Source organism: Kogia breviceps, chromosome 1, assembly GCF_026419965.1.
Source record: "Kogia breviceps isolate mKogBre1 chromosome 1, mKogBre1 haplotype 1, whole genome shotgun sequence".
Taxonomy (NCBI): domain Eukaryota; kingdom Metazoa; phylum Chordata; class Mammalia; order Artiodactyla; family Physeteridae; genus Kogia; species Kogia breviceps.
Genome location: NC_081310.1, coordinates 20267704 through 20291777, shown reverse-complemented (window position 1 = coordinate 20291777; position 24074 = coordinate 20267704). Strand labels below are relative to the sequence as shown.

At 38.5% G+C, this 24074-nt stretch overlaps 2 protein-coding genes across 8 annotated transcripts in view; one reads left to right on the top strand and one right to left on the bottom strand.

The window, feature by feature from the left end:
- Positions 1–1121: 1121 nt before the first annotated feature.
- Positions 1122–23289, bottom strand: BROX (BRO1 domain and CAAX motif containing). Of its 7 annotated transcripts, none has more exons than XM_067028074.1 (14): positions 21934–23289; positions 21252–21322; positions 18903–19019; positions 15796–15902; positions 15369–15465; positions 11958–12053; positions 10895–10967; positions 9786–9891; positions 8993–9082; positions 7398–7483; positions 6202–6283; positions 5745–5895; positions 4358–4517; positions 1122–3358 (listed from the first exon to the last, which is right to left on the bottom strand). In XM_067028074.1, exons 3-14 carry the CDS (start codon positions 19001–19003, stop codon positions 3272–3274), a joined length of 1236 nt encoding a protein of 411 aa, XP_066884175.1. In that variant the 5' UTR covers positions 19004–19019; positions 21252–21322; positions 21934–23289; the 3' UTR covers positions 1122–3271. The 7 variants fall into 7 exon arrangements, with proteins under 7 accessions (XP_066884175.1, XP_066884180.1, XP_058931786.1 ...); XM_067028079.1 differs by having other exon boundaries at positions 21134–21322; positions 21934–22033; XM_059075803.2 differs by lacking the exon at positions 21252–21322 and having other exon boundaries at positions 21934–23021.
- Positions 22338–24074, top strand: part of AIDA (axin interactor, dorsalization associated) — a 43530-nt gene continuing 41793 nt past the window's right edge. The window contains exon 1 of the mRNA XM_059077799.2: positions 22338–22666. Coding sequence (XP_058933782.1) covers positions 22557–22666 — 110 coding nt within the window. The 5' untranslated portion in view covers positions 22338–22556. The remainder of the gene's footprint in view (positions 22667–24074) is intronic.

The following is a 24074-nucleotide window of genomic DNA, read 5'->3' as shown; positions in this document are numbered from 1 at the left end:
CAAACAAATCCCTGCTCTTCCTTGAGAAATGCCGACGGAACATCACCTGGCAGGACTTTTCTACCTTTATTTTCAGTATTAGACCATATACATGCACCCAACCGCCAGGGGTAGGAGTGACATTATTGACATGCCTGTCCTACAACTTTTCCTACATCATAGCAGATGATCTAGGAAATTCACTGTTTGACATTCTGGAGGTGACCAGCCTGGGAGCTCCAGCCACCTTGGGCCCTGCCCAGCCAGCCCCACAAGGCTGAGATCAATAGCTTGAGGCAAACAACCAGAGAGGCTCTGGACAATATCAAGCCGCTGGGTGATCTAACAGTTCCCCCGGGAGCACCCTGAGAGGGAGCTATGAGCTTACACCCACCTCAAGCACACCACGCTCATCAGATACGCTGAATCGCCTAAGTGGTAGCTCTGGCCTTTTGGGTAAGTACAATCCAACACCGCTTGCTGTTCTATTAATTCAGAGTAGGCGCCCCCCTCCAGATTAACTATTTTAATCCCTTTAGTTTACTACAGAAACGTTTTTTAAAACAAGAATGTAAATTCGAAGCAAATTACTCAAATATCAGATTAAAGTCTTTAGATACAAAAGTATAGTAAATGAAATGACACATTTATTTTTATGCACGTATCGAGATAAAAAATGCCTCATTTTCTAAAGCATGATTACTCTAGAAGGAAATATTTCTGAATATGATTTTATTTAAGTACATTTATATAGTACTGAAAATGCCACCTCAAAGTTTCCAAAGTACAAATTTTTCTGCAGGGTACTGTACCGCAATAATGATAAGGTCTCTAACTTAGCTCACCACCATATACAAGACTGCAGCATGCTGGATAATACTGTGAATAAAAATATATGCAGGCTGATTGAAACCCTACTTCAAGATTAAAAGGTGGTAAGTACCAATAAGCATAAGCCGAAACCAAATAGGTCAAGGAGCGTTGAGTATTTAATGAATTCATGTAGCATAAAACAACTGATGCAAATGCATCTGTCATTTTAAAATACAACTGTGAAGAATTATGATTTTACATTGTATTAACCTTGTTACTGGCTTAATAAACATAAAAATATTTACTGAAAAACAAAAATTCCAATGAAATTGGAAGTAAAATCACTTTTATTTTCATAAATAAAAAGATAATTCAGTATATTAACACTTTTAGCAGGGTATGTTAGCTGTCGTTATCTGGTTTAAACTAAGTATGCAATAGTTAACACAAATAGTTACATCTATGACATTCATGCTTCTTTACATTTATTAACTTCCCCAAATTTTGAACATGATTTCAAAGAATATTATATATAATGGGATAGTTTAGTCAGTGTCACCTTTGCTGAGTCAACAGAATATTTACTATCTGCTTATCTTAAAGTTGCCAATTACTGATTAAATGTAATACCAGTATTTACCGCACTTTACAGAAGCACTGAGCATATTACATGTTTTCATTCCATATATGGAAGTATGACCCATAAAAATGTCAATATGTGAAATTGACACATATTGTGTCAATAAATTTAGCTTAGTTACTAAATTTTCAAATGTGAAAATTTAGTAACTAATAAGCACTAGTTTCTAAAATAAATAGATCTTACAGGCCAAGAGTAATAAGCTTACATCAAGTATGGTTTAAAGTTTTGTCAGTAAATGGCATAGAGCACAAAAATACAGGGAAATTAAAGTTTTTTCTATAAACAACAAAATAAATGTCTGTTCAGTTATTACTCCACTTATTCTGAAAACTGCAGCTTCAGGTATTAAACGTTATATAGCAAGGAGTAATTAGCATTTCCATATATTAAAAAAAAAACCTGATTCTATATAGCTTTTTATTCCATGAGTATAAACTATGATTTAAGTAACCATTTATTTGAACACAATATTCAGATAGGTATAATCTATTTTTCATAATGAAATGTTTATTCCTATCTCAATACTCAATGCAGATTTTACTTCTTTCTCACAGAATTGCTGTGTCTATGCAAGTGCTCAGCACAGTGCCTGGCACAGAGTAAGCTCTCAACATATCCTACTATTACGACTTCTATTATTTGAACCAATCTGTCATTTATAAGAGAAAATTAGGTGATGCCCCAGGAGAGTAATCAAAAGAAGATAAACCTCCATGTGTGATTTTTTTTGTTAAAGTATTATGTATCCACTATTTCCCAGGTTTGTGTATATACTGAACTATTTCAAATACTACAAGGCATTTTTAAGATATACTGTACCTGTTTGCTCTCTAAGTTTCTGCTATGGCCTTTGGCCTAAAGCAATACAATTCTGACAGGATAAGTGTATTAGAAAACTATATAAAAACCATGTACACTGAAATCAGGTAACAAAGGCATTTTACTCTACCTTCTGTAACAAAGTAGTAGAGATTTACCAGTGTAATTCAGGACAAATGATCTTGTTTAGGCTTAAAGTTCTTTCTTTACATCATGCATTATTTGACTTCTGCAAAAACATTTTCACTGTCTTCTCACACAAACACTAAGAGCTGTTACCAAGTTCTGTCCCCTAAGTAAAAAATCCATTAGAAAAAAGTACTTTAAAAAATATTGTAGGTTTACTTACTGAGACTGAAATGAAGTACAGGGCTATCAGCATAAGAGTAAGCTCTTAAATGGTCTCAACATACCTATAAACACTGATTTGGGAGTAAATTATAGATTCTAACATGTATAAGGGATTTGGTATGAAGATTTTTTGATCTTTAATAACTAAAAGTGATTTTTTTTTCCCCAACCAGGAAAGGTAACTGACACAGAAGGTAACAAGTCTGTGCTACAACTGACATAACGTTAAAACTATTAAAAACGGACTCCTGTTAACTGTTAAAAACTGACTCCTATCATTCTTCTGGTATCAAATAAGAGGAAGGAAAATAAACTTTTTTGTGTGTAGAAAAACACACCTGAAACCACATGATTCTGGTCTATAGTGTATTAACCTGAAACTTACTACTACCCAGAGTTCAGGAAGAAAAACCCAACCCCCAAATATGCCCTTCAGAAGCACAATAAAAATTTTTCACAGGCTGTCCTGATTAAAAAGGAGTTTGGAAACAAAGCATGAAACACTTCCACTGTGTTAAAAATCAAGAACAAATAAACTGAAGGCAGATTCCCTCTGAATGTACTAACTTATCTATAGGCTTCAGAGAAATCATTTCAAGAAGGATGAAGTTCCATGGTTTATCTTATCTGGAAGAAAATTCAAAGTGCACACTCTATCAATGTATTTTAGGAGATGTAGCACCCAGTGTCCTTTTGAGGTTTGATATCTGGTTCTTTCACAGGTTTCACCACTTCTTCTGGTTTGGGTTTAGCCTATGGAGAAAGAAAAATACAGTGTAAGTACATAAACTAAGATCTGGAAAACAAACACTAGATTTCTTCCACTTCAGACTACTATAAAGATGCTATACTAAAATACACAACATGGAGACTAACAAAGCTGTGCCAAAAGCTACATACTAACCAATTCAATTAAAGACATAACAGGAAAGCAACATTTCAGTGAAGATGAAAACCTGGATGAGCAGGCAAAAATCAAGCTAATGGTACTCTTACTCTTTCTGAGGAGGGAGAAACTGAGCCATCCACCTGTGCACATGGAACCCTCAAGTTTGAAGATTACTTGTGACAGTAACAGGCTACCTCTTAGGACATTATTTAAGAAGCTGAACAGGATGCAAAAACTGTTATTTTAAGGAATAATGGTTTTAGTATGGGTAGGAAATTATATTAAAAAAAAAACAATTTCAAGGAAGCAGCTATGGCTACAAAATAATTCCCATCCCTTTTTTCACAGACCCCTTCTCTTTTGGTAGCCAAACCTCGAAGTTTCCACTTAACCTTACCATTTGGTTTAGTACACTAAGATGTACTTAGATATAAATGAATAAAAGCAGTCTAATTTTACCCCTGGATGATGTCACGGAATGTTGAAATTAGGTCAAATCTTCAAATACCATGCACTATGCTAAATCAAAAACAGCACTGCTATAGCAATATAAACATGGATGAGCCATCCTTTTTAGACCTGTCCTCCCACACTCTTCTTAAAGGAGACTCTGACGAATTGTAAAAAGGCAAGATAATGTGTTGAAAACAGTATCAGTCAACTATGTAAAAAATCAGAAGACAATCAGGGTCTAGAGGTTTACCTCTGAAAGAGTACAGATCTTACACCAAGCATTGTACTTAGCTAATTTAACATTTAGACAAATATATGCATCTATTTAAATAGAGGACCATATCAAATTGTGAAGTCTGAACTCTCTTTTTAAATTCTTGTGAATGAATGGAAAAAACCCAATCTCGTACACTGTCATCCTTGGGTCTTTGGGTGAGATCAAAAGCAGCCAACGTTTCTGGTGTCCAGTGCACGCTTGTAGGAGGAAATTCAAAAGGTACAGGTTCTACGAGACCATAATTTGCTTTGAGTTCCAGTTGTGGGGCTTCTGTTGGAACTTTTTGAAAGTAGCTGCAAAAAGCAATGGAAACAGCAATTCACTCAGTTACTTGTTAACTATTTGAGTGTCTATTTATGTCCAAGACCCTGTGCAAGGAAATGACAATTTAATGATGAATTACATAGAGAAGAATTTCCTGTCTCACGTAGTTTACAGATGAGTTGGTGACAAAGTCAAGAAACCCTGTCAACAACTGTGCAATGTAACTGAAGCTATGAGGGATGTAGAGTGCCGTGAGAACACAAAAGAGGGGCAATTAAAAGAGGGGCAGATTTGGGGGGTCAGGGATGCTTTCCAAAGGAAGTGATAAAAGTTAAACTGGGCATGTTCAATGATGTGAAAGAGCACAGCATGACCAGATGCAGAATATAAAGGGAAGAATGCAAGAGACAAAAAGCAGGGACAAAATTAATTCTACAACCTCCATAGGTACTGATCTATAGTTTGAACAACACCGATTTAATAGTGGAAAACTGCTTGACAGGCCTAGACAGAACTGACAGAAAATTAATTGCCCTGCTTTATATGTGGCTGAGAACAGAATGAGGTGAGTATGCCAAGAGAAGATATGTATATATAATACACATAGAAGGAATGGCAGGGAAACAAAGGTAAGAGAAAGTTAGGACAGTAGAAGTGGGCTGTATGTTAATAATTCATGTTTGAATTTTAAAACCTGCTTTTATATGTTATCATCAAAAGCAGAATACAAGTTAGGTCTAACACAAGTGAATTCTATCACCAATTTAAATAGAAAATTAATGTTCAACTTCAATGCAACTTGATATAAAATGTTATGGGAATAGAGACTAACAAACTGTGATATTTTTAAAACAATATTTTATTTAAACACTATAAATATGTCCGCCCCTCGGTATCTTTGGGGGATTGGTTCTGGGACCCCGGCAGATACCAAAATCCACAGATGCTTAAGTCCCTTACATAAAACGAAGTAGTATTTGCATATAACCTATGCACATCCTCCCGTAAACTTTAAATCATCTCTAGGTTACTTATAATACCTAACAATGTAAATGCTATGTAAATAGTTGCTGGCCTGCAGCAAATTGAAGTTTTGCTTTTAAGGACTTTCTAGAATACCCCCTCCCTGCCACCCCCATATACTTTCCATCTGCGGTTGGTTGAATTGCGGATGTGGAACCCACAGAATACAGAGGGCCAACTGCATATACTATACCGTTATTAATATTACTAAAATCATACCGAGCTGTACTCACATAAATCCATTTTCTCTCTGACATTTTTCAAGGGTGTTCTTCACAACATTTCCAAGTTTCCTAAAGAACAAGTGTCCTGAAGGTTTGACTGTTGGTCCAGGGCCTTTGGTTTCTCCATATTCTTTGCATAATGCTTCTGCCTTTGCATAAACTGCATGTGAAAAGGATATACAGTCATTTGACTATAATTAATTATTGATTATTTATACTAGAAAGGCTATTAATCAGAGATGCTCTTTAACTAGTATAAGAGCATTACCAACAACAGTATAAGGGGCAGGTAGGTATTTTCTACAAGTTCTACGTTTTCGAAGCACTTTTTTCTTTTCTCCAATTACTTCACTGATTCTCATTCCCTTTCATGAACTCTGCCAAAATCTCTTTTAACTGTCCATTCCCTTTATGATTAAACATTAGTTTTTAAAAGAGGAGTTAATATTCTGGCAGGAATACTTACATTTTTCTGCCTCTTGAAGAGACCTGATTGCTTCACCACATTTATCACTAGCCAACAAAGTCTGACCATGATAACAATAAGCCTGATAAAAGAAAACAAATTTTTATTCATTCTCTCCTCAAATGATGCTTTCCACTATCATCGTTTTTTATATGCATCAGACAAAGAAATGCCTTTGTCCATTGTTTGAAGTATCAATGCAGTCCTTTACATCTCTGTACTTGAATAAGCTTCCCCCCATCTCTGTTGGTATATAAAGCGGAATTATGTCAAGCCTTGAGCCAAACTAGCCTTGTAAGCATGGACTGAGAGCAAAAACTATTTGCTGAAACCTGTTTTTAAAATTAGGGGAAAAAAAAAAAAAAAAAAAAAAAAGAAAAAAAAAGGGCTTCCCCGGTGGCGCAGTGGTTGAGAGTCCGCCTGCCGATGCAAGGGACGCGGATTTGTGCCCCCGGTCCGGGAGGATCCCACATGCCGCAGAGCGGCTGGGCCTGTGAGCCATGGCTGCTGAGCCTGCGCGTCCGGAGCCTGTGCTCCGCAACGGGAGAGGCCACAACAGTGAGAGGCCTGCATACAGAAAAAAAATAAAAATAAAAATAAAAAAAAATAATAATAAAATTAGGGCAGAGGGGATAAAGGAGGGAAATTAGTGTGTTAATGCAAAGGGAGAAGGGGGAAGGATTTGAGGTTAATAAGGACTGAACAGGTCTTAAGAAAAATGTTACCAGGCTGGAGTAGAACATACTTATTCTTTACATGTCTACCATCAATGCAGCAACTGCACGTGGTCTTACGCAGTGTGTGTGAAAGCAGACTATAAGGTATAAGAAATCTTATTTATGATTCTTCACCCACCCAGGTGATACAATGTATGGGTGAGTCTTAAGATTAGCATCAGTAAATATCTTTCTCAGTGAACAGGGTGAAACGAGAGAATTCTCATGGAGTTTGCAGAATGTTCCAGCTTAAAAGTGGGTTTGAATCAAACAGTAATTCCATTGCTGTAACCCAGCTCTACATCATCTCCTTCCACTTGCTTTACTCCACAATGGCTGCACTGATCATCAGGGAACATTTACTGAGAGTTGTCCATTATCTGTAAAACGCTAACGAAGAGTCAGGAGAGATGACAGAACTGGTGCTCAAGGGGCTGGAGAGACAGTAATTTACATAGTTTCTGGGCTAAAAATACTTACATAAGCTGTGTAGAAACACATTTTCAAGTGAAGATATTTTCTCCATTTAGCAGAGTATGCAGGCTCCAAACTGGATAAAGCATGATCTAAAGTTACATTTTAAAAAGCAAAATATAATTTCACCCTGATTCACTAGGAGACGTATAGCTTATGTGTTCAGATGCTAAAAGCGGCATGCCATTCAAGTCTAAAACTCAAGCGTTTACACTTTAAAAACCTGGCTTTATTTAAAGTGATATTATTTATTTATTTATTTTGATTTGATGGTTAATGCAATTTAAGTTTGAGATAATGATAAAAATAGAAATAAGAACTTCAAAGTAAATATGAATACTATTATAGTATCTCTTGCCAACCTTTTTCATAATACAGCAATGCCAAGAGTAGTCTAGTCACCCAAGTCAGAAGCAAGGATACTCTCCTAATCCTCATTCACCACCCCATCCCTGCATCTTGTGTAAAACACACATGCTCATATATCCTGACAAACACCTTTCGAATGTATTTCTTCCTCTCCATTTCCTACTCTGCTATCTTTGTCGAAACCTTCATCATTTCTTCCACAGTACTTAGGAAAAATTAATATGGTCTAAGTAGAGTCAGCCTACTACTCCTTCACTAGTAAGCCCATTTCTCATCTTGCAATGATAGGGACCTTTCTTAAATTCAAGTCCAGTCAAGTCAGATTGACTTTATTATACCTTTTAAGGGGTCCCAAATACCTACTGAATGAAGGCCAAACTTCTTAGACAGGCTTACAGACCAATCCATAGCCTCACATATACACACTTTTGTAACCTTTGCTTCTACCTCTCATCCTGTTTCAGCTAAAACATGTCTCACAGTCCCAGAATGTGCTGAGTTCTTTCTAATCTCTGTACATACTACAGAATGTTCTACTCTTCCCATATGCTAAAGCATCCCAGCAAACCTAGAATTTCTACTTATATTTCAAAAGAAGGCTAAACCACCACCTTCTTCTAGAAAGCCTTCTCTAGCATGCCCAGATACTTTAGGGTTTTATTTCACCCCTGTAACCACACCTTATTTCATGCTATAATAATGTGGTTACATGTTTGTCTCCTTCCCTAGACTGTGAATCGGTATACCCAGCAACTAAAAGAGTAACCATCTCATAAATAGAAACATATGCATGTTTCCTAAATAAGTGACCAAAAAAGAACAATATGTTAAGGAGAAGACCTGAGTGCTAGTCCCAGCCTCCCACCTGCTAGCAGTTAAATTACAGATTAGTTATGTTAATTCTCTGGATTTCCGTTTCTTGTCTAAATAAGGATAGTAACTACAAGGTTGCTATAAAGACCAAAAACATTTCGAAAGAAAAACAGCTGTTTAATTATTAGATGTAACTGGTTAAAAAGGATAGCACCGTCCTTTTCACTAGAAGTTATGGAGCATATTAACCGTGAAGAGCTCTAATTATTTTATTTTTTTAAAACAAGATTAATAAAATAATGCAGCTATTACCACAGCTTTGCAAAAGATGAAACAATCTGAGAGTCCTTTTGCTTTGCTTGTTCCCTACTAAGCCAAGAGCTTAATGTGAAAATCTAAAGACTAAAAATAGAACTTACCAGCTTTTTGATAGAAATTGGCTGTTTCATATGCCAGGGCAGCAATTAGTCCAGGAGCATGTTTCAGTTCAATTGCTCGAGCAATTGTTACTATAACCAAAACACAATGAAGTAAATGTATGATTAAGTTCACTTGCATTTACCTTAAGTTCAACTTTAATAGCAAAAGACAGTCTGATATCTATTTGGGATTTTAATACAGTTTGTTAAAAGTTTTAATGTGAAAAGTAAGCTACAGAAAATGCAAACATAAGCAGAAAACACTGAGCTTGTTGGTTCTGATACCACTTCCTTAAATAAATCACTAGCCAATTACTAATCACAGAAAACCCCTACTACAAAATCGTATGATGTAAGAGGAAACAAATACTTTCAGGGCACTGGAGTCTGAAATAAAGAAAAACAAAAGCCAACAAAGTTTCTTTATTGTTTTCACATCAGTCGTCATTTATTTCCTGCCACTGAAAGGCAAAGATTTCAAGGTAAGCCAAACAGTAGAAGCAGAAAAGAAACGAGCAAGATAGAATGGGGGGAAAGATGAGTTATAGACTTAATTTTATGCTGCCAGAAATGGCATGAAATCAAAATCCTCTTAAAGAGATTAAACTGTAAGGCCATTTCCAGCTAATGAAAAATGAAGGTAAATGCTAAAGGTAAAAATCAATTTTTAAAGTTCCTCACTATAAATTTCTCAAATCCTGAAACTCAATTCCAGCTAATTCTGATTTTAAAAAAAGAACTAAATGCCAATACAGACTTTCTTAAAGAAAAAATCTTACAATATTTAAGATACCTTCTTGAGCTTCAGCTTGACATTGGATAATGTAAGCTTCTATGAGTCGTGCCTCTAAATCCCGCCCCTTTTCTGCAGGTGTAATTAATTTTGGAATATGACTTTCCTGAGAGAGGAAGAAAAACAAACAAAAAACAAAACAAAGAAGCCAAATTTTATTTTAACTCAGCTGTTAGAAAGAAAACCGAAGTTATGAGACATTCAATTTGGGGATTTATCAGAAATTTAGGGTACAAACTAAGATTGTATAAAACGGAGCAATGTTAAGCTTACAGAGAATATAAGTTCCTGTACACTAAAACTTTTAAAGCTTTTTATAAATTTTTGTAAAAATAAGAAATTCAAGAGCAAAATTTGGGTCATAATAAATTGCTTAGATATGCAAGTCATATTCCCAACTTAGAAAATGTTTAACTGAAATGGAAACCAAATTTCCCTTTTGCATGACAACCAGAACTGTTCATTCACATTAATAACAGTAGATATAAAGAAGACTACAGTTCTGTAGCTCACTCAGGAACACAGCTTTTTCATCACTGTAAAACTATCTTATCATGAGAAAATGCAACACTGGCCTCCAGGAGCCTTCAGTAAATAGTAGTTTAATTAGAATGGAGTGGGGGTAATTCTGGTTGGAAAATACTTTCCCCTAATTCTCATCACATCTCCAGGAAATTTAATGTAATTAGTGTGTACTGACTGCCCCGCTGGCATTTTCACTGAAATACAGAGAATATACTCAGAAAATTTGGTTTTGCAGAATCATGATTGCTCCTGGCAACTGCTGCATACAGCAAGGAGAAATGCTCAGAACTATCCATTTTTGTGCTTTGTTTTCTCTCATCTTTTCAGAACAGACCAAAAAATAAGCAGTGAAGTACCACTTGCATCATCTAATTGTAAAATTCACTGATGATTTTCTGAAGTGGAAACACTTAATACTCTGTAATTGGCTGCACTCATCAACGAGGTGCTTAACATAAGGAAAACAGAACACATACTAGTTCTTTCTACATGATGAAATAATTCCTTCACCCCACCCCGCAAAGAATGAAATAAAAATTATTCAAGAATTAAAGCATTAAGAATATATTTTATTATTATTTTACCTTTAAATGTTTAAAAATCCCAGCTGCAATTTTTAAGCTTCGATGGACTTCTTTTGCTTCATCCTCTGTTATGCTAAAAGATAGTGGTTACATTAGTTATAGGATGAATCCCATTTCTGGTATTAAAACCAACAACTAATACATTCTCATAAAACCACAGAAGTTAGTCATTTGTGTTTTTCACTACGTTTTCTTCCTTTTGACACTTAGAAAACTAACAAATGCACATGAAAAATATCCAAAGAGAAGAAACTACAAGTGAAAAAGAGAGCTCCTGTTTAGGGGTCTGGACAAAGGCTTCTTGTTTTTCCTTCCAGACAAGCTTCTGTGCATAAACAAGCATAAAAATCAATATACATTTAATGCATGCACATACTTAAAAAACACATACTTACACAATATTCACCACTCTGCTCTTGTTTTAATCACCTAAATTACTTCAAGAGACAATTTTACATCAGCACATACAATTCAACTCCATTCTTAAATGGCTGCATATTATTCCCATGCTCAGGTACGTCACAGTTGGTAGCTGCCAGTTTCACACTGCTAATATCCAGCTGTACTATTATAAAAACTGTATCTCATTTTATTTCACAGTTCCTTAATCCTTCAAAACATCTTTCATATACTTATAAGGCTTTGTATTTTTCTGTGAATTGCCTGTTTATGTCCTTTGTTTATTTTCGATTTGTTGATCTTTTCCCTGTTGATTTGTAAAAGCATTATAAAAACAATTTGTCATATGCACTGCAATTCTTTTGACCAACCTGTCATTTTTTTTCTAACTTTGTTTATGGTACTTTTTGTGGTCAAATAGTCAACCCTTTTCTTGGTTTGGGGTTTTATTCAGAAAGACCACCCCCATGACAAGATTATTAAAAATTTTTTCCCTTTTAACAGTGGGCTCCATAATTCTGATACTTAAAATATTAACATTATGAGGCAACCTTACATTTATTAGAAGTGATACTTTTTATCAGTAGCCTAGACTTTTTAATAATGAAGCTCCATATGTTTGAAAAATAATACATATGCACATAACCCTCCCCTTTTAACTTACTTTTCTTTTCCAGCCAGTCTTGAAGCATATTTGGTATACCATAAAGCTACATTAAATCCCATGGAAAGTAATTCAAAAACTGCATCCTGCTGGGCACTAGAATTATAAACATGATCATTAAGTACTGTCAATGACTGAGACATCTCTATATGAAGCCTGCTATACATCTAACACAAAATCATAAAGACCTAAATGCTAACTGAAAAAATGAAGAGTCCTTGTGTTTAATATAGATTGGGAGATTAGAACACAAGCACACACACACACAATTAACACTAAATGACTAAACATAACGGTCCACGATGTACTTTATAATTGTAAACATGAGAAGAGTAGTTCCCAAAGGTTACTGTACATTGAATAGTTTTAAATATACAGATTACCTGAACTTATCGCACAAAGAAAAGTCTGGGAAGCACCCAAAATCTGCATTTTTAACAAGTATCCAGTTGATTCTGGAGCAGGTGATTCTTATACCACATTTTAAGAAAGTGGATTTCAGAGAAGAGATCATTTCAGGCTAGAATGGTTAAAGAAGGCTTAATGGTAGAAACAGAGTTTGAACTGTGCCTTGAAAGATGGCTAGAAGGGAAGCAGGAGGACATCCCAGATGAGGGAATGATGCTGTTAATGCACAAGAAAGGATAAAGAATTTTCTGGGGGCAGTAACCCAACTAGCTTGATTGAAGTTGCCAGTTCATAAAGAGAAATCGAGGAGCAGGAGAGCAAAAAGCCAAGCTGATGTGAAACTGCAGAAGGTTCTGAATGCCAAGCCAATTAGTATACTACAAAGAAAAAGGTCTCAAAAATAAGTATACTTTATATCTTATTTGTTTCCTTCAGATTCTATAACTAAACATGACACAAAGATGGCAAAAAGCTCACAAAGCAAATAAGATAATATTTTTATTCACTGTTGTTCCGATGAGATCCTGAAAATTCTTTATACACATTATCTCACTTACCTCAAATGATGAAGTAAAAAACCTGAAGTAATACCCTTATTACACATATAATACTAATAAAGATACAGAAAAATTACCCAAACGGAAGAAACTAGAATCATGATTCTGCTTTGTATTTTTTATTTAATTGCTGCCTCCACCTTAGAAGGAATACAGACATGGAAACATTTTAGATTAAAATTAAAGAAGATTTGTTATAAAACATGTAATTCAAAAATACCTTATAAACTACCCTGTTAATACACATTATAACATACAAAAATATGACAGTTTTGAACAAACTTCTTAAAACAGTTTACCATGCCAAAAAAATTTAACGCATAGTTTAACGGCTTATTCTTTTCAGCAGGAACTTTCCAATGAATTACATCTACTAATTACATCTAGTAATTCTAGTAATGGTGATCTAAGAGGCATATCTAATTTATAACTTTATCTTTAAATAATAAGATAGTTTTGCTAATTTTTATGGAGTCTCACGAATAGCTCTCTCCTGTTTACCCTTCATTTATTTCAACCTGCCTTGCTCCCAAACACTCCATTTCTATTGTACCACATCTAGGTAGTAGTTAAGAGTGTATACAGTTGAAAAAACATTTTTCAGAAGATATACTCATAGCACACTTTTCATTGAGTAAGGGGCAATCAGGGATTAAATAACTTAAAAATCTCAGATGTACTGAATACTCAACATTATAACTTAAGGCCTTTATCACATAATTCTTCACTGTCTCATAAAACTATGCTGAGAAATGCTGTCACAAGGAACGAACATTTAGCATAGTGGGGAAAAGTGCCAAATTTATGTAATACAAAACACTTCAGAATGTGCCAAAGTTTTGTAATGTAACAATGGTAGAGATATGATTTTTTTTTTTTTTTTTCTTTTTGCGGTACGCGGGCCTCTCATGTTGCGGCCTCTCCTGTTGCGGAGCACAGGCTCTGGACACGCAGGCTCAGCAGCCATGGCTTACGGGCCTAGCTGCTCCACGGCACGTGGGATCTTCCCGGGCCGGGCCACGAACCCATTTCCCCTGCATCGGCAGGCGCAGGCGGACTCTCAACCACTGTGCCACCAGGGAAGCCCGAGATTTGATTCTTTAAAAAAAGTTTTTAAGGAAAATATTCCTTAATTTTAGATGAAGTACAAAGGGGTACATAAAGAAAAACAGAAAATGAGGACTTGGAAAACCTTGGTATACCAGAATATTAAAATTTGGAAAGGACCCACAGTCCACAACATCCTACCCAATTTATGGATTCTATTATATACAATATTCCCACGGAAGGAAGGAAGGAAGGAAACTAACATTTATTGAATGTCTATTAATGCCTGGCATTATATCAGCCCCTTAATACAAAATTTCCTATTTTGTTCCTCACAAAAGCTCTATACCTGTAACCCCAACATACAGTTGAGGAAGCAGATGTTCACACAAGAGAAGCTCTGAGGCTGATCTATGTGTGTATGAATCCAAAGTCCACACTCCTTCCACTGTAATGCCTGCCCTGGTTGTTTGGCAATCCCCATTTCCTTCCCTTCTGATTTTATAAAATAGTTAATTCTAAAGCAAATTGAGATAAAGATATATGACTATTTAAACAACCCAATGGTGTTTTAAAAAAAGTATTTTAAAATTTAGCACCATTATGATCAGTTTCCTGTTACAATTAGATCTAAATAGTTTCAAGTGAATGATGAGGAAGTTCTGAGGGGAAGTTTTTAAGAAGAGCAGAAACAGTGAAATTAGGAAGAAAACAAATACAGTACTGTCAGTAAAAAGAGTATGGAGCTGGGGTGGGACTGGGGAGAAAGAGAGAAAGAAGGAGATTGACCAGAGACATCTGAACTATCCATCAGAAAAGGAAAGTAGTGGAGAAAGCAAAATTCTGCTCTGCTTGGACAGAGGCAAAGACCAAAATCTAGGTTTGGGTTTCAAATTCCCAAACCATTCTTTGTGTGCTATTAAAAGTCAAGGCTGGGCTTCCCTGGTGGCGCAGTGGTTGAGAGTCCGCCTGCCGATGCAGGGGACACGGGTTCGTGCCCCGGTCCAGGAAGATCCCACATGCCGCGGAGCGGCTGGGCCTGTGAGCCATGGCTGCTGAGCCTGCGCGTCCGGAGCCTGTGCTGCGCAGTGGGAGAGGCCACAATAGTGAGAGGCCCGCATACTGCAAAAAAAAAAAAAAAAAAAAAGTCAAGGCTGCTCAATCTAGTTAACATTTACACTGATTATCTCAAAAATGATTTGGTCCAGAAGAAACAAAGTCTGTTTGTACTTAATAGACTGCATTAGGAGTTTAGGTCAAAAGTTTTACATTAATTTCCTGATAAGGTAAAATGCTGATCAGACTTACATTTTACTTCTTCCACACAGAGGCTATGAGTTAATCACTAGCTAAACAGTTACAAAAATGGCTTGAATTTAGTACTGTTGGTGCTGCTTACCTTGGAACCTGTGCCTGTAATGTATCAGTCCACTTGAAATTTTGAATATATCGTAACTTGCTTTCTTGGGTAGATTCATCCAATGAGTTAATAAAACCTATAAAAAGATAGAAAACATTTTCAGTTTTACTGGAAATATCACGTGTTTCTATTAGTCAGATAATGACTTTTTCAGGTACCCGAATGAAACTCCCAGCCCCTCTATCCCCTTCTCCTAAGGTACATAATATGAAATATGCACACATTTAATTTTCAAAATGTTAGAAAGACCACATACTACCTTTACATTCTCACATTTCTGATACTCAAGCATACTGAAGAATATAACCTAGAAGACTAAACTATTCAAATCTGAAAAGTCTAAGAATCAAATATGAACTTCTACATAGCTGACTTTTAAAAACGTAAATTGATTTAAATAACTAACCTTGTAAAAGTGAAAAGTATGAATCTGCTGCATTCTTCATCATTTGTGGATTACAGTTCAAATCAGTGAACAATTCAAGTAGTCGTGCTCTAGATGATCTCAAGTCACTTAAATGAGACAAAGATAGTAATGTTAAGTAAGCTATAGTACAACGAATCTGCTATATTACAATGAATTTATGTAAAAGTGGCTTAAAAGTTTCAACTGTAAAAGCTTAAACACACACACAAACACCCCCTCCTCTAAGATATTACTAAGAATACAGGAATGAATTTAATTAGGACTAACACTGGAGGTAAGTGAAATTTCTAGTAACAACTGTTTTAGAAGTTGTACTAAAATAAACTCAGTCCAACTAAAGGAGCAAATCATGAATACAATTATTTAATAAAAATACACAGTAAGTTTTAATTTAAAAAAATCAAACTAACACAAGCTTTTAAGGCAGGAGGAAAGAATTAAGAATGAGTAAATTAATCTGACCAGTTCACAATAGAAGTTTTTTGAAAAATGGAAATTTAACATTTGTACATAATTTTAGTATCCCCTTAAAATTTCAAAATTTGACATTATGTCAAAATGTACTTAAGTACAAAACCAGATTTTAAAATTGCATTCTATAATACAACACACACACAAACATGCAAAAACACATGGCCACTAGTCATTTTAAAACTGCTCCCTGGGCTTCCCTGGTGGCGCAGTGGTTGAGAGTCCGCCTGCCAATGCAAGGGACACGGGTTCATGCCCCGGTCGAGGAAGATCCCACGTGCCGCGGAGCGGCTGGGCCCGTGAGCCGTGGCCGCTAAGCCTGCGCATCTGGAGCCTGTGCTCCGCAACGGGAGAGGCCCACACACCACAAAAAAAACCAAACTGCTCCCTTGTCTCCATTCTCCTTTGTTTCTCTGCAGCAATAAATGTTGCAGACATTTATTGTTTCTTTCTCGAAATTCTCTTCTCCCTGATTCCAATACGCCAAATTTTCCAGATTATCCTCTTATCTCTAAAAGTTCCTTCTCTATTTTCTTCCATGTCCCCTTCATATTCCCACCTCCAACAATGTTTAGTCTTTGGCTTTCTGCTCTTCTCTCTTCTGAGGTCTCATCTACGAGTATAACTTTACATCTATCTAATCCTAGATCTACATTATCAGCTCTAACTTGGTCCTGTTCCAGTTACACATCTTCTTTCAGAAGGCAACTTGCTTAGTGAGGGATCCAGAAATCATATTACATGGACCATGACTGAAGACAATTGGGTGTAAATGACTAAAGACTAAATTTAAATTGTAAGCACCAAGACAGTAGGAACTGTATACCCAGAACTTAGTGTCTGGGATAAAGCACATACTCAAATTTCTTTGTCAAGTGAAGTAATACTAACATTTCAAATATTTTAAGATTTAAAAGGACTGTAAGTAGCACTGATGTTTAGAAAGAAGCACAAACTTAAACCTGAATGGTCTAGATGGAATGTTTATTGGTACCAGCTCTAAGGAGGCTGATTCCAAGAAAGTATATAGCAATAACTATATACAGCTGACCAAAAATGGGATGGGCTACCTTATGAATCTGTCAATGTTGAGTTATTTAATTAAAAGCTGGGAGGGAGTAATTCCTGGACTCGGAAAAAAATCTGAATTCTTTTTTTTTTCCCTTTTGGCCATGCCACACAACATGTGGGATCTTAGTTCCCCAACCAGGGATCAAACCTGCTCCCCCTGCATTGGAAGTGCAGAGTCTTAACCACTGGACCACCAGGAAAGTCCCGAGAATTTGAATCCTTAAGGCCTCTTCTAGACTCAAATACTTTGCTAGCTATTTCCAAGTAGGCATTCAATCATCACCTGCAAACCAACTTGTGCAAAATTATATTCATATTAAAATGACAGAATTTGAGAAAAGTGTACCTTAGAAGTATCTAATTTAGGTTATTAATTTTACAAATGAGTAATTAGACCCAAAGGAGTTAAGAGACTTGCCCAGTGCTACAGATAAAACACTTAAGCTGGGACCAATGTCTAGGATTAGGGGTTGGCAAACTACAACCTGTAACTTGTTTTTATATGGCCCACAGCTTAATTTTGCAAAAATAAACAAAGAAGAATATCCAATAGTGACTGTGTGTAGCCCACAAAGCCTAAAATATTTACTATTTAGCCCTTTACAGAAAAAGTTTGCTGACCCCTGGTCTAGATCAACCTTTTGCTCCAACTATTTCTTTTCACAAAAAGTAGCAATTCTCTTGATTTTCCTTTACTGGTACCACCAATGTCTTGATGATCTAGGTTCTGCATCTCATAGACTAAATGAATCCTTTTCAACTTTCCAGAGCAAATCATAGACATCTGGCCAGTTGATGCCTCCTTCGAAATATCTCTTGCATCTATCTCTTCTGTTCCAGTTAAACTGCTCTACTCATACTCCCTAGAACAAAGGTTTACGTAACAGAAATGACTCTCTCCTCTCCCTTCTTACTATCTAAGTCAGGGATCGGCAAAGGGCCTGAAGATAAATATTCTAGGCCTAGTGGGTCATAAAGTCTCCGCTGGGAATACTCAATCTTACCGTAGAGAGGAAAGGCAGCCATAGATAATATGTAAATAAGTGGGGGGGGTGCTATGTTCTAATAAAAATTTATTTATGAAAACAATCATTGGGCCAATCTGCAGGACACAGTCTGGGCAACCCCTGATCTAAGCCATACAATGCATTTAAATCCCAGCTCAAGTCCTCTCTCCTAGTGAACACTCTGAAGGCTACTTCAGGTCATAGGGACCTCTCCCTGCTCAGAACTCAATTAATTTACTATCTGGCCAATGAACAATATCCATATATGACTTTGTGGAGTCTCTTGTATTGTTGTAACATATAGCTTAACTCTTTAATTGTGACTATTTAGCCGTTCTGGGACCCACTCACTGACCTCAAGTTGAGGACCCAGTTTAAATAATCTATGATTTAACTTTTCACATGTCATTTATAAGTTTATAAGGAGTCTAAGGTTAGGGACAGTGTGTTACATACTTCTGCATGTGCATGACCCTAAAAAAGTACCGTGTATCCATGGGTGGCTCAGTCAATACTTGTGGAGACGGACAAACTTACCTGCAGATTTTTGAAGCAGCAGGGCCAGTGACTACGCCATAATAGTTAAAAGGGACAGGAGCTGTGGCTTTTAATGGGTTCCTATGAAACCAATGTGTCATTCTCTCCAGGTGTTTCCTATTGACAAAAACAAATGTATAAAAATTAAAGATAAAACATTTAATAAGCAATGTAAATCATATTAAAATATATTTTAAAGTAAAAGTTGAAAACTACTACCGGATATATACATTTTAATATAAAATATATATAAAACAGACATATACATAAACAAAATGCTTCACTGCCATACATCAATCTTGTTTTAACTGGCTGTTTATATTAGCCTATGTTTAGATCAGGCCTATAAAAAAACAGCATTTGTAAATGTGCTCACAGTAACTGCAATGTTGAATATATTGGAGCAGCAGTTTTAACGTTAATGTGTATAAAAATCTCGTCGGGGCAGGAGGGGAGGGCTTGTTGTTAAAATGCAGCCTCTAATTCAGCAGTCTGGGTAGGACCGGAGATGCTGATGCTGCTGGTCCCCAAACTACACTCTTGAGTACCTGACTTTGGTTGGACAGCTGCAAATGAGAAGGGCACAGGAGCAGAGGAACGTGATTCCGAAAGAGGTTCAAATGGTGACCCTTATTTAGATTGCTAAGATTACTTGACAGAAATAGGTTTTAAATTAACTGTATCTCCCACATGATATTGCTGATGCCAAATGACTGGCTATAGCATGTATTCTATAATAAATATACTTTCCACAGAATAGCTAATAAGAATCAATATTTTCATGATAAAAAACCCCACATGATACTTGATCAACAGTATCTATCCTTAAAATAGTAAAAAATGGCTGAATTATGAACATATTTAGCATGTGTAACTGAAGAAACCTCAGGTAGAGTTGGAGTTGGGACAGGCCTGTATGGGGAGCTCTCACGTCCCGCTAGGAGACCTCAGTTAACAGGAGAGAAATAAACCTACATCTCTGACAGGAAGGTACCTCTAGGTTACTATCAGAAGGAAGAAGAAAACTTCTCTCCATCCATGGCAGCTCAGCCAGTCAGGTAGCAGGCCAACCAATGAGAAGCCTCCATACTCTCGACCCCCCCCCCACCCCGGTTTCCTCCAAAGGACTCTTGGGTTATTACAGCCCCCCCCAACTCTGCTCTTTTCCCTGTAAAAGCATGTTCCCTTGCTTGTTCTCTGTATTTGCTTATTTGTTCTCTTATATTTGCTAGTCCCTAATAAACTCAGTTTTATTGGTAGAAAAAAAAAATAATAATAACATCTATCCTTAGAACATACTTGTGGTTGACAAGGGGGAGGGCAAGTAGGGGAGGGAAGGAGTGGGAGTTTGGGATTAGCAGATGCAAACTAGTATATACAGGATGGATAAACAACAGGATCCTACTGTATAGCACAGAACTATATTCAATATCCTGTGACAAACCATAATGGAAAAGAATATGAAAAAGACTGTACATACGCATAACTGAATCACTTTGCTATACAGGAGAAATTAACACACTGTAAATCAACTATACTTCAATAAATTAAAAAAATTAATGTCTATCCTTAAAAACCAAAACATTTAAAAAACTACCTAAGTGAAATGCCAACTTAAAAAAATTAAGTTCCACACCTTTCAGGTTAAAAAAGAAAAAGAAAAGGAGTGGGTCACTTGCTTAAAAGTCCTTGGGAAGATAGTGAAGATAATACAGGAAGGTGTAGTTGAAGACTTAAATATGGCAATCAGATTTCGGTAAGTGGGAGACAAAATCGGTAAGATTTAACTATTTGAAAGCATTATATACAATGTTGTCCATGGATTTTTCTTATCGAGGAAAAAAACGTGGGCTGCACAGTGTAAAAAATATCTACTTTATGCACCTCCCTTACCGTATTTATTCATGGCAAAACCGGCTTTGGAGAGCACCAGTTATCTAAGGATGAGGAAACGCACTGTGTCTTCAAAGAAAAATTGGGCAAGTTCATTTGAGTAACTCAAAACATTTAACAAGTCCTTCAAAAATATATAACCTTTTAAATATCATCCACGTAAATCTCCATTATAACCTAAGTAAACTAATACTGCATCTCTGTGTATATAAACCGAGCCTCCCATAGATAACGACACACAATACACTTGACTGTGACAACAAATTTTCCACAAATACTCTTTTAAGGCGGCCTCCCACGTCCTGGATGAAAATGTCTTAAGTTCTATATATCTTTACCTCAGGACCGAAGAGGATAAGTACCGTGTTCTCTACCCCTGCCCAATCTATCCGGTCAGAGACCCGCACTCCAGTTTTCAAGAATTCGAAGGGCGGGGTAGAAGGACGACACACCCACCTGCAGGTGCAAGGAAGGGTGCCTTCGAAGCCACCAGCACGACAGTCGGATCGAGGCTGCCACCTAACTCGCTGCCACAGGAAAAGTCCAATTACCGACAACGGCCCCCCACTCCGGAGACCCTCTGTCCCGCGTCGAACCTACCGCCCCCAAGCTCCCAACGTCCACTTCCTGTTTACCACCCAGCCTCTTCCTCCCGGGCCTCGTCCGGTTTAACGCCGTTAAGACCTTGCGCAGGCGCACACCTTAGCGTGCCCCTCCTGAACAGGCATTTTCGTGGAAAGCCGATACTATCTACCCGGGAGAGGCGGGCAGAAGGTGCTTAAACAAACTCCTATGTAGCTATAAGACCCTCCCCCCCTCCCCCCAACTGCTAGTGGAGACGCAGGCAAGGCGATTCGGTGAATCTAGCTGTTAATACCATTGATTCGTGGGGCTAACGTTAATTTCTTTCTCTCGTTTGTTTCAAGGCACTTTTTACACAGGTTCCATAGACTCCCGGATAGTGGTCCCCAAAAGCCTCCTTCTAGTGCCTTGAAACACTTGAAGGAGACTTTGGGGGACCACTATCCGGGAGTCTATGGAACCTGTGTAAAAACCTTGATCCTACTGCTTGGGACTCCGGGGAGACGACAGGGCTAGAGATAGTACTGGGAAACGCCCATCCTCATGACATACTTACTGGATTTCTCGACGTCTGTACAGCACCCCTCCAGAGGAAAGAAAGGCAGTGTCCGAGTCCGCAAACGAGAAAGGGAGGGAGTCGCAGAGCCCGGATTACCGAACTTCAGCGACGGAAACCAGGCCTGCAGGAGCCGATCACGTGGTCAGGGCGGCCATGACAGCTACCGAGGCGGCAGAGCGCGCCGCTCGGGGGTTGAGGCTGCCGCGTTGTCGTAGCCCCCTTAAAACACTCCGTTCCTCAGCCCTTTCTTAGATATTCCTCCACAGTCTTTCCTCTTGCGATGCGGTCTCCTCCAGAGACAAACAGCAGAGATGGCCGAGCCTCCCACCCCGAGGAAGAATGCCACAATAACAATGGCGGCCTCTCGGTGGAGCGGGGCGGCCTCAACCTAACACGAGGCGGGGCCTTGGGGGCGGAGCCTCGGCGGGGCGGCCGCTTCAGAGCCGCAAAGTTTGGCTGTGGCGGCAAATGGGCTTGGGCGGCTCCTTGGCGGGTGGTGGCGGTGGCCGTAGCGGTTCCTCTTGGCCCTGTTAATGTCGGGGCCAGGCCCGGGGAGGATGGCGCCCTAGAGCCCGGCCTTGCTGGGGTAGGGGCGGGAGGGGACGGGGTGGGGACCGGCCATGTCGGAGGTGACCCGAAGTCTGCTGCAGCGCTGGGGCGCCAGTTTTAGGAGAGGCGCCGACTTCGACTCTTGGGGCCAGCTGGTGGAGGCGATAGACGAGTATCAGATGTGAGTGACTAACCGCGGGAGCGGGCCAGACCGGCTCCAGTCGACCGCCTCCCGCTTCTTTCTGTCGGTGTCCCTCATCACTGTATCTGCAGCCAAGGCTTCTCAGGGTGGGGCCCCGCAGGCGCTGGGGCTGAGATCCCACTGGCCCTGGAGACCATGGTCCGGTCTCTGGGGTTTTTCGCTCTCCGCTTCAGCAGGGCCAGTTCTGTGCAACAGGTAGCCCTTCTTTCCTGGGGCGCCAGCCCATTCAGGCTACCTACTGAGTTCCTTGCCACTGTCTCACGGGTCCCCCGCTCTGCAGTCAGTTTCCTTTTCCCCTCTCCTCCGCCTCTCTCAGGTTGCCGCCCCTCAGTTTCTCTTTTAGAATCTCGGAGGAATACTTGTGTGTTCTCCGCCCACGTTCACGGGATGAGGGGCCTCGCTCTGTGTACGGTGCCTTCCTCCTCCCCTGTGTAGGGCAGGAGGGAACTGGTGGCGATTGAGGGGAGGGGGTGCCCCCAGGAGGCAGCGAGGCCGGAGGTATCTCCTCAGCCAAAAGAAAGGTCTCCTCTCGCGCCCCTTCTACACCCCTCTTTCTGGGGAGCCGTGTTTTCCCAATTCACCTCGATTCCGTTTCGGTTTCTGGGACTGTTATTTGCTAGGCTGGGTGAGTCCCACCCACCCCCTCGCTCGGTTGCTCTGGGTGGAGTCCCTGCAGGATGTGAACAGAAGAGAGCAAAATGTGAATTAATAGACCACGCACAGGAGTCACCACCGCCTCCTTGGGTCCCTCCTCCTTTTCCTGTGTATAATGTATAGCCGCAGGGTACATGTGAGCACCAGGTTCTTTGATCTACTCAAGTCCAATTTCTTTCCCTTTATGGTTTCCTCCCAAAACTTCAGCGGTGTTTTTAAAATTAAAAGACAAGGTTTGCGTATATATTAAACCTTGCTTATAGTTTCTTGCACATTTTACTGAAAATAGGAACTGCCTGCTGAAGTGCTGTTTGCAAACTGTTGCCAGTAATTACTTCTTGGTTGAAAGCAAGTTATTGTTCGAAACCATGTGTAAGTAAAATCCGCCCCCCTCCCCCCACCCCAGCGTCTTTTTGAAAGAATACACGATTCGTGCTTGGAAGATCTTAATCCTGTATTCTTTTTCTACAATAGTTACTTGTGTTTATCTGACCATTAAGATAATTTAAATGCGTGGATGTTCTCTATCTCATCTTACTGACTTTGAATTGCCTGTAGTTTTCAAAAGCCCTGAAAACCACCATGGTTTGGGCCATTTTGCCATGTGTAACAACTACTGTCATTTGTTTTGCACTTTCACTTGATTTCACTTTACTCTTGCAACTGCTTGGTGAGAATATTATTATTTTCATTTTGCAAATGAGGAAACTGAAGCTCAGGTTAACCGGATTAC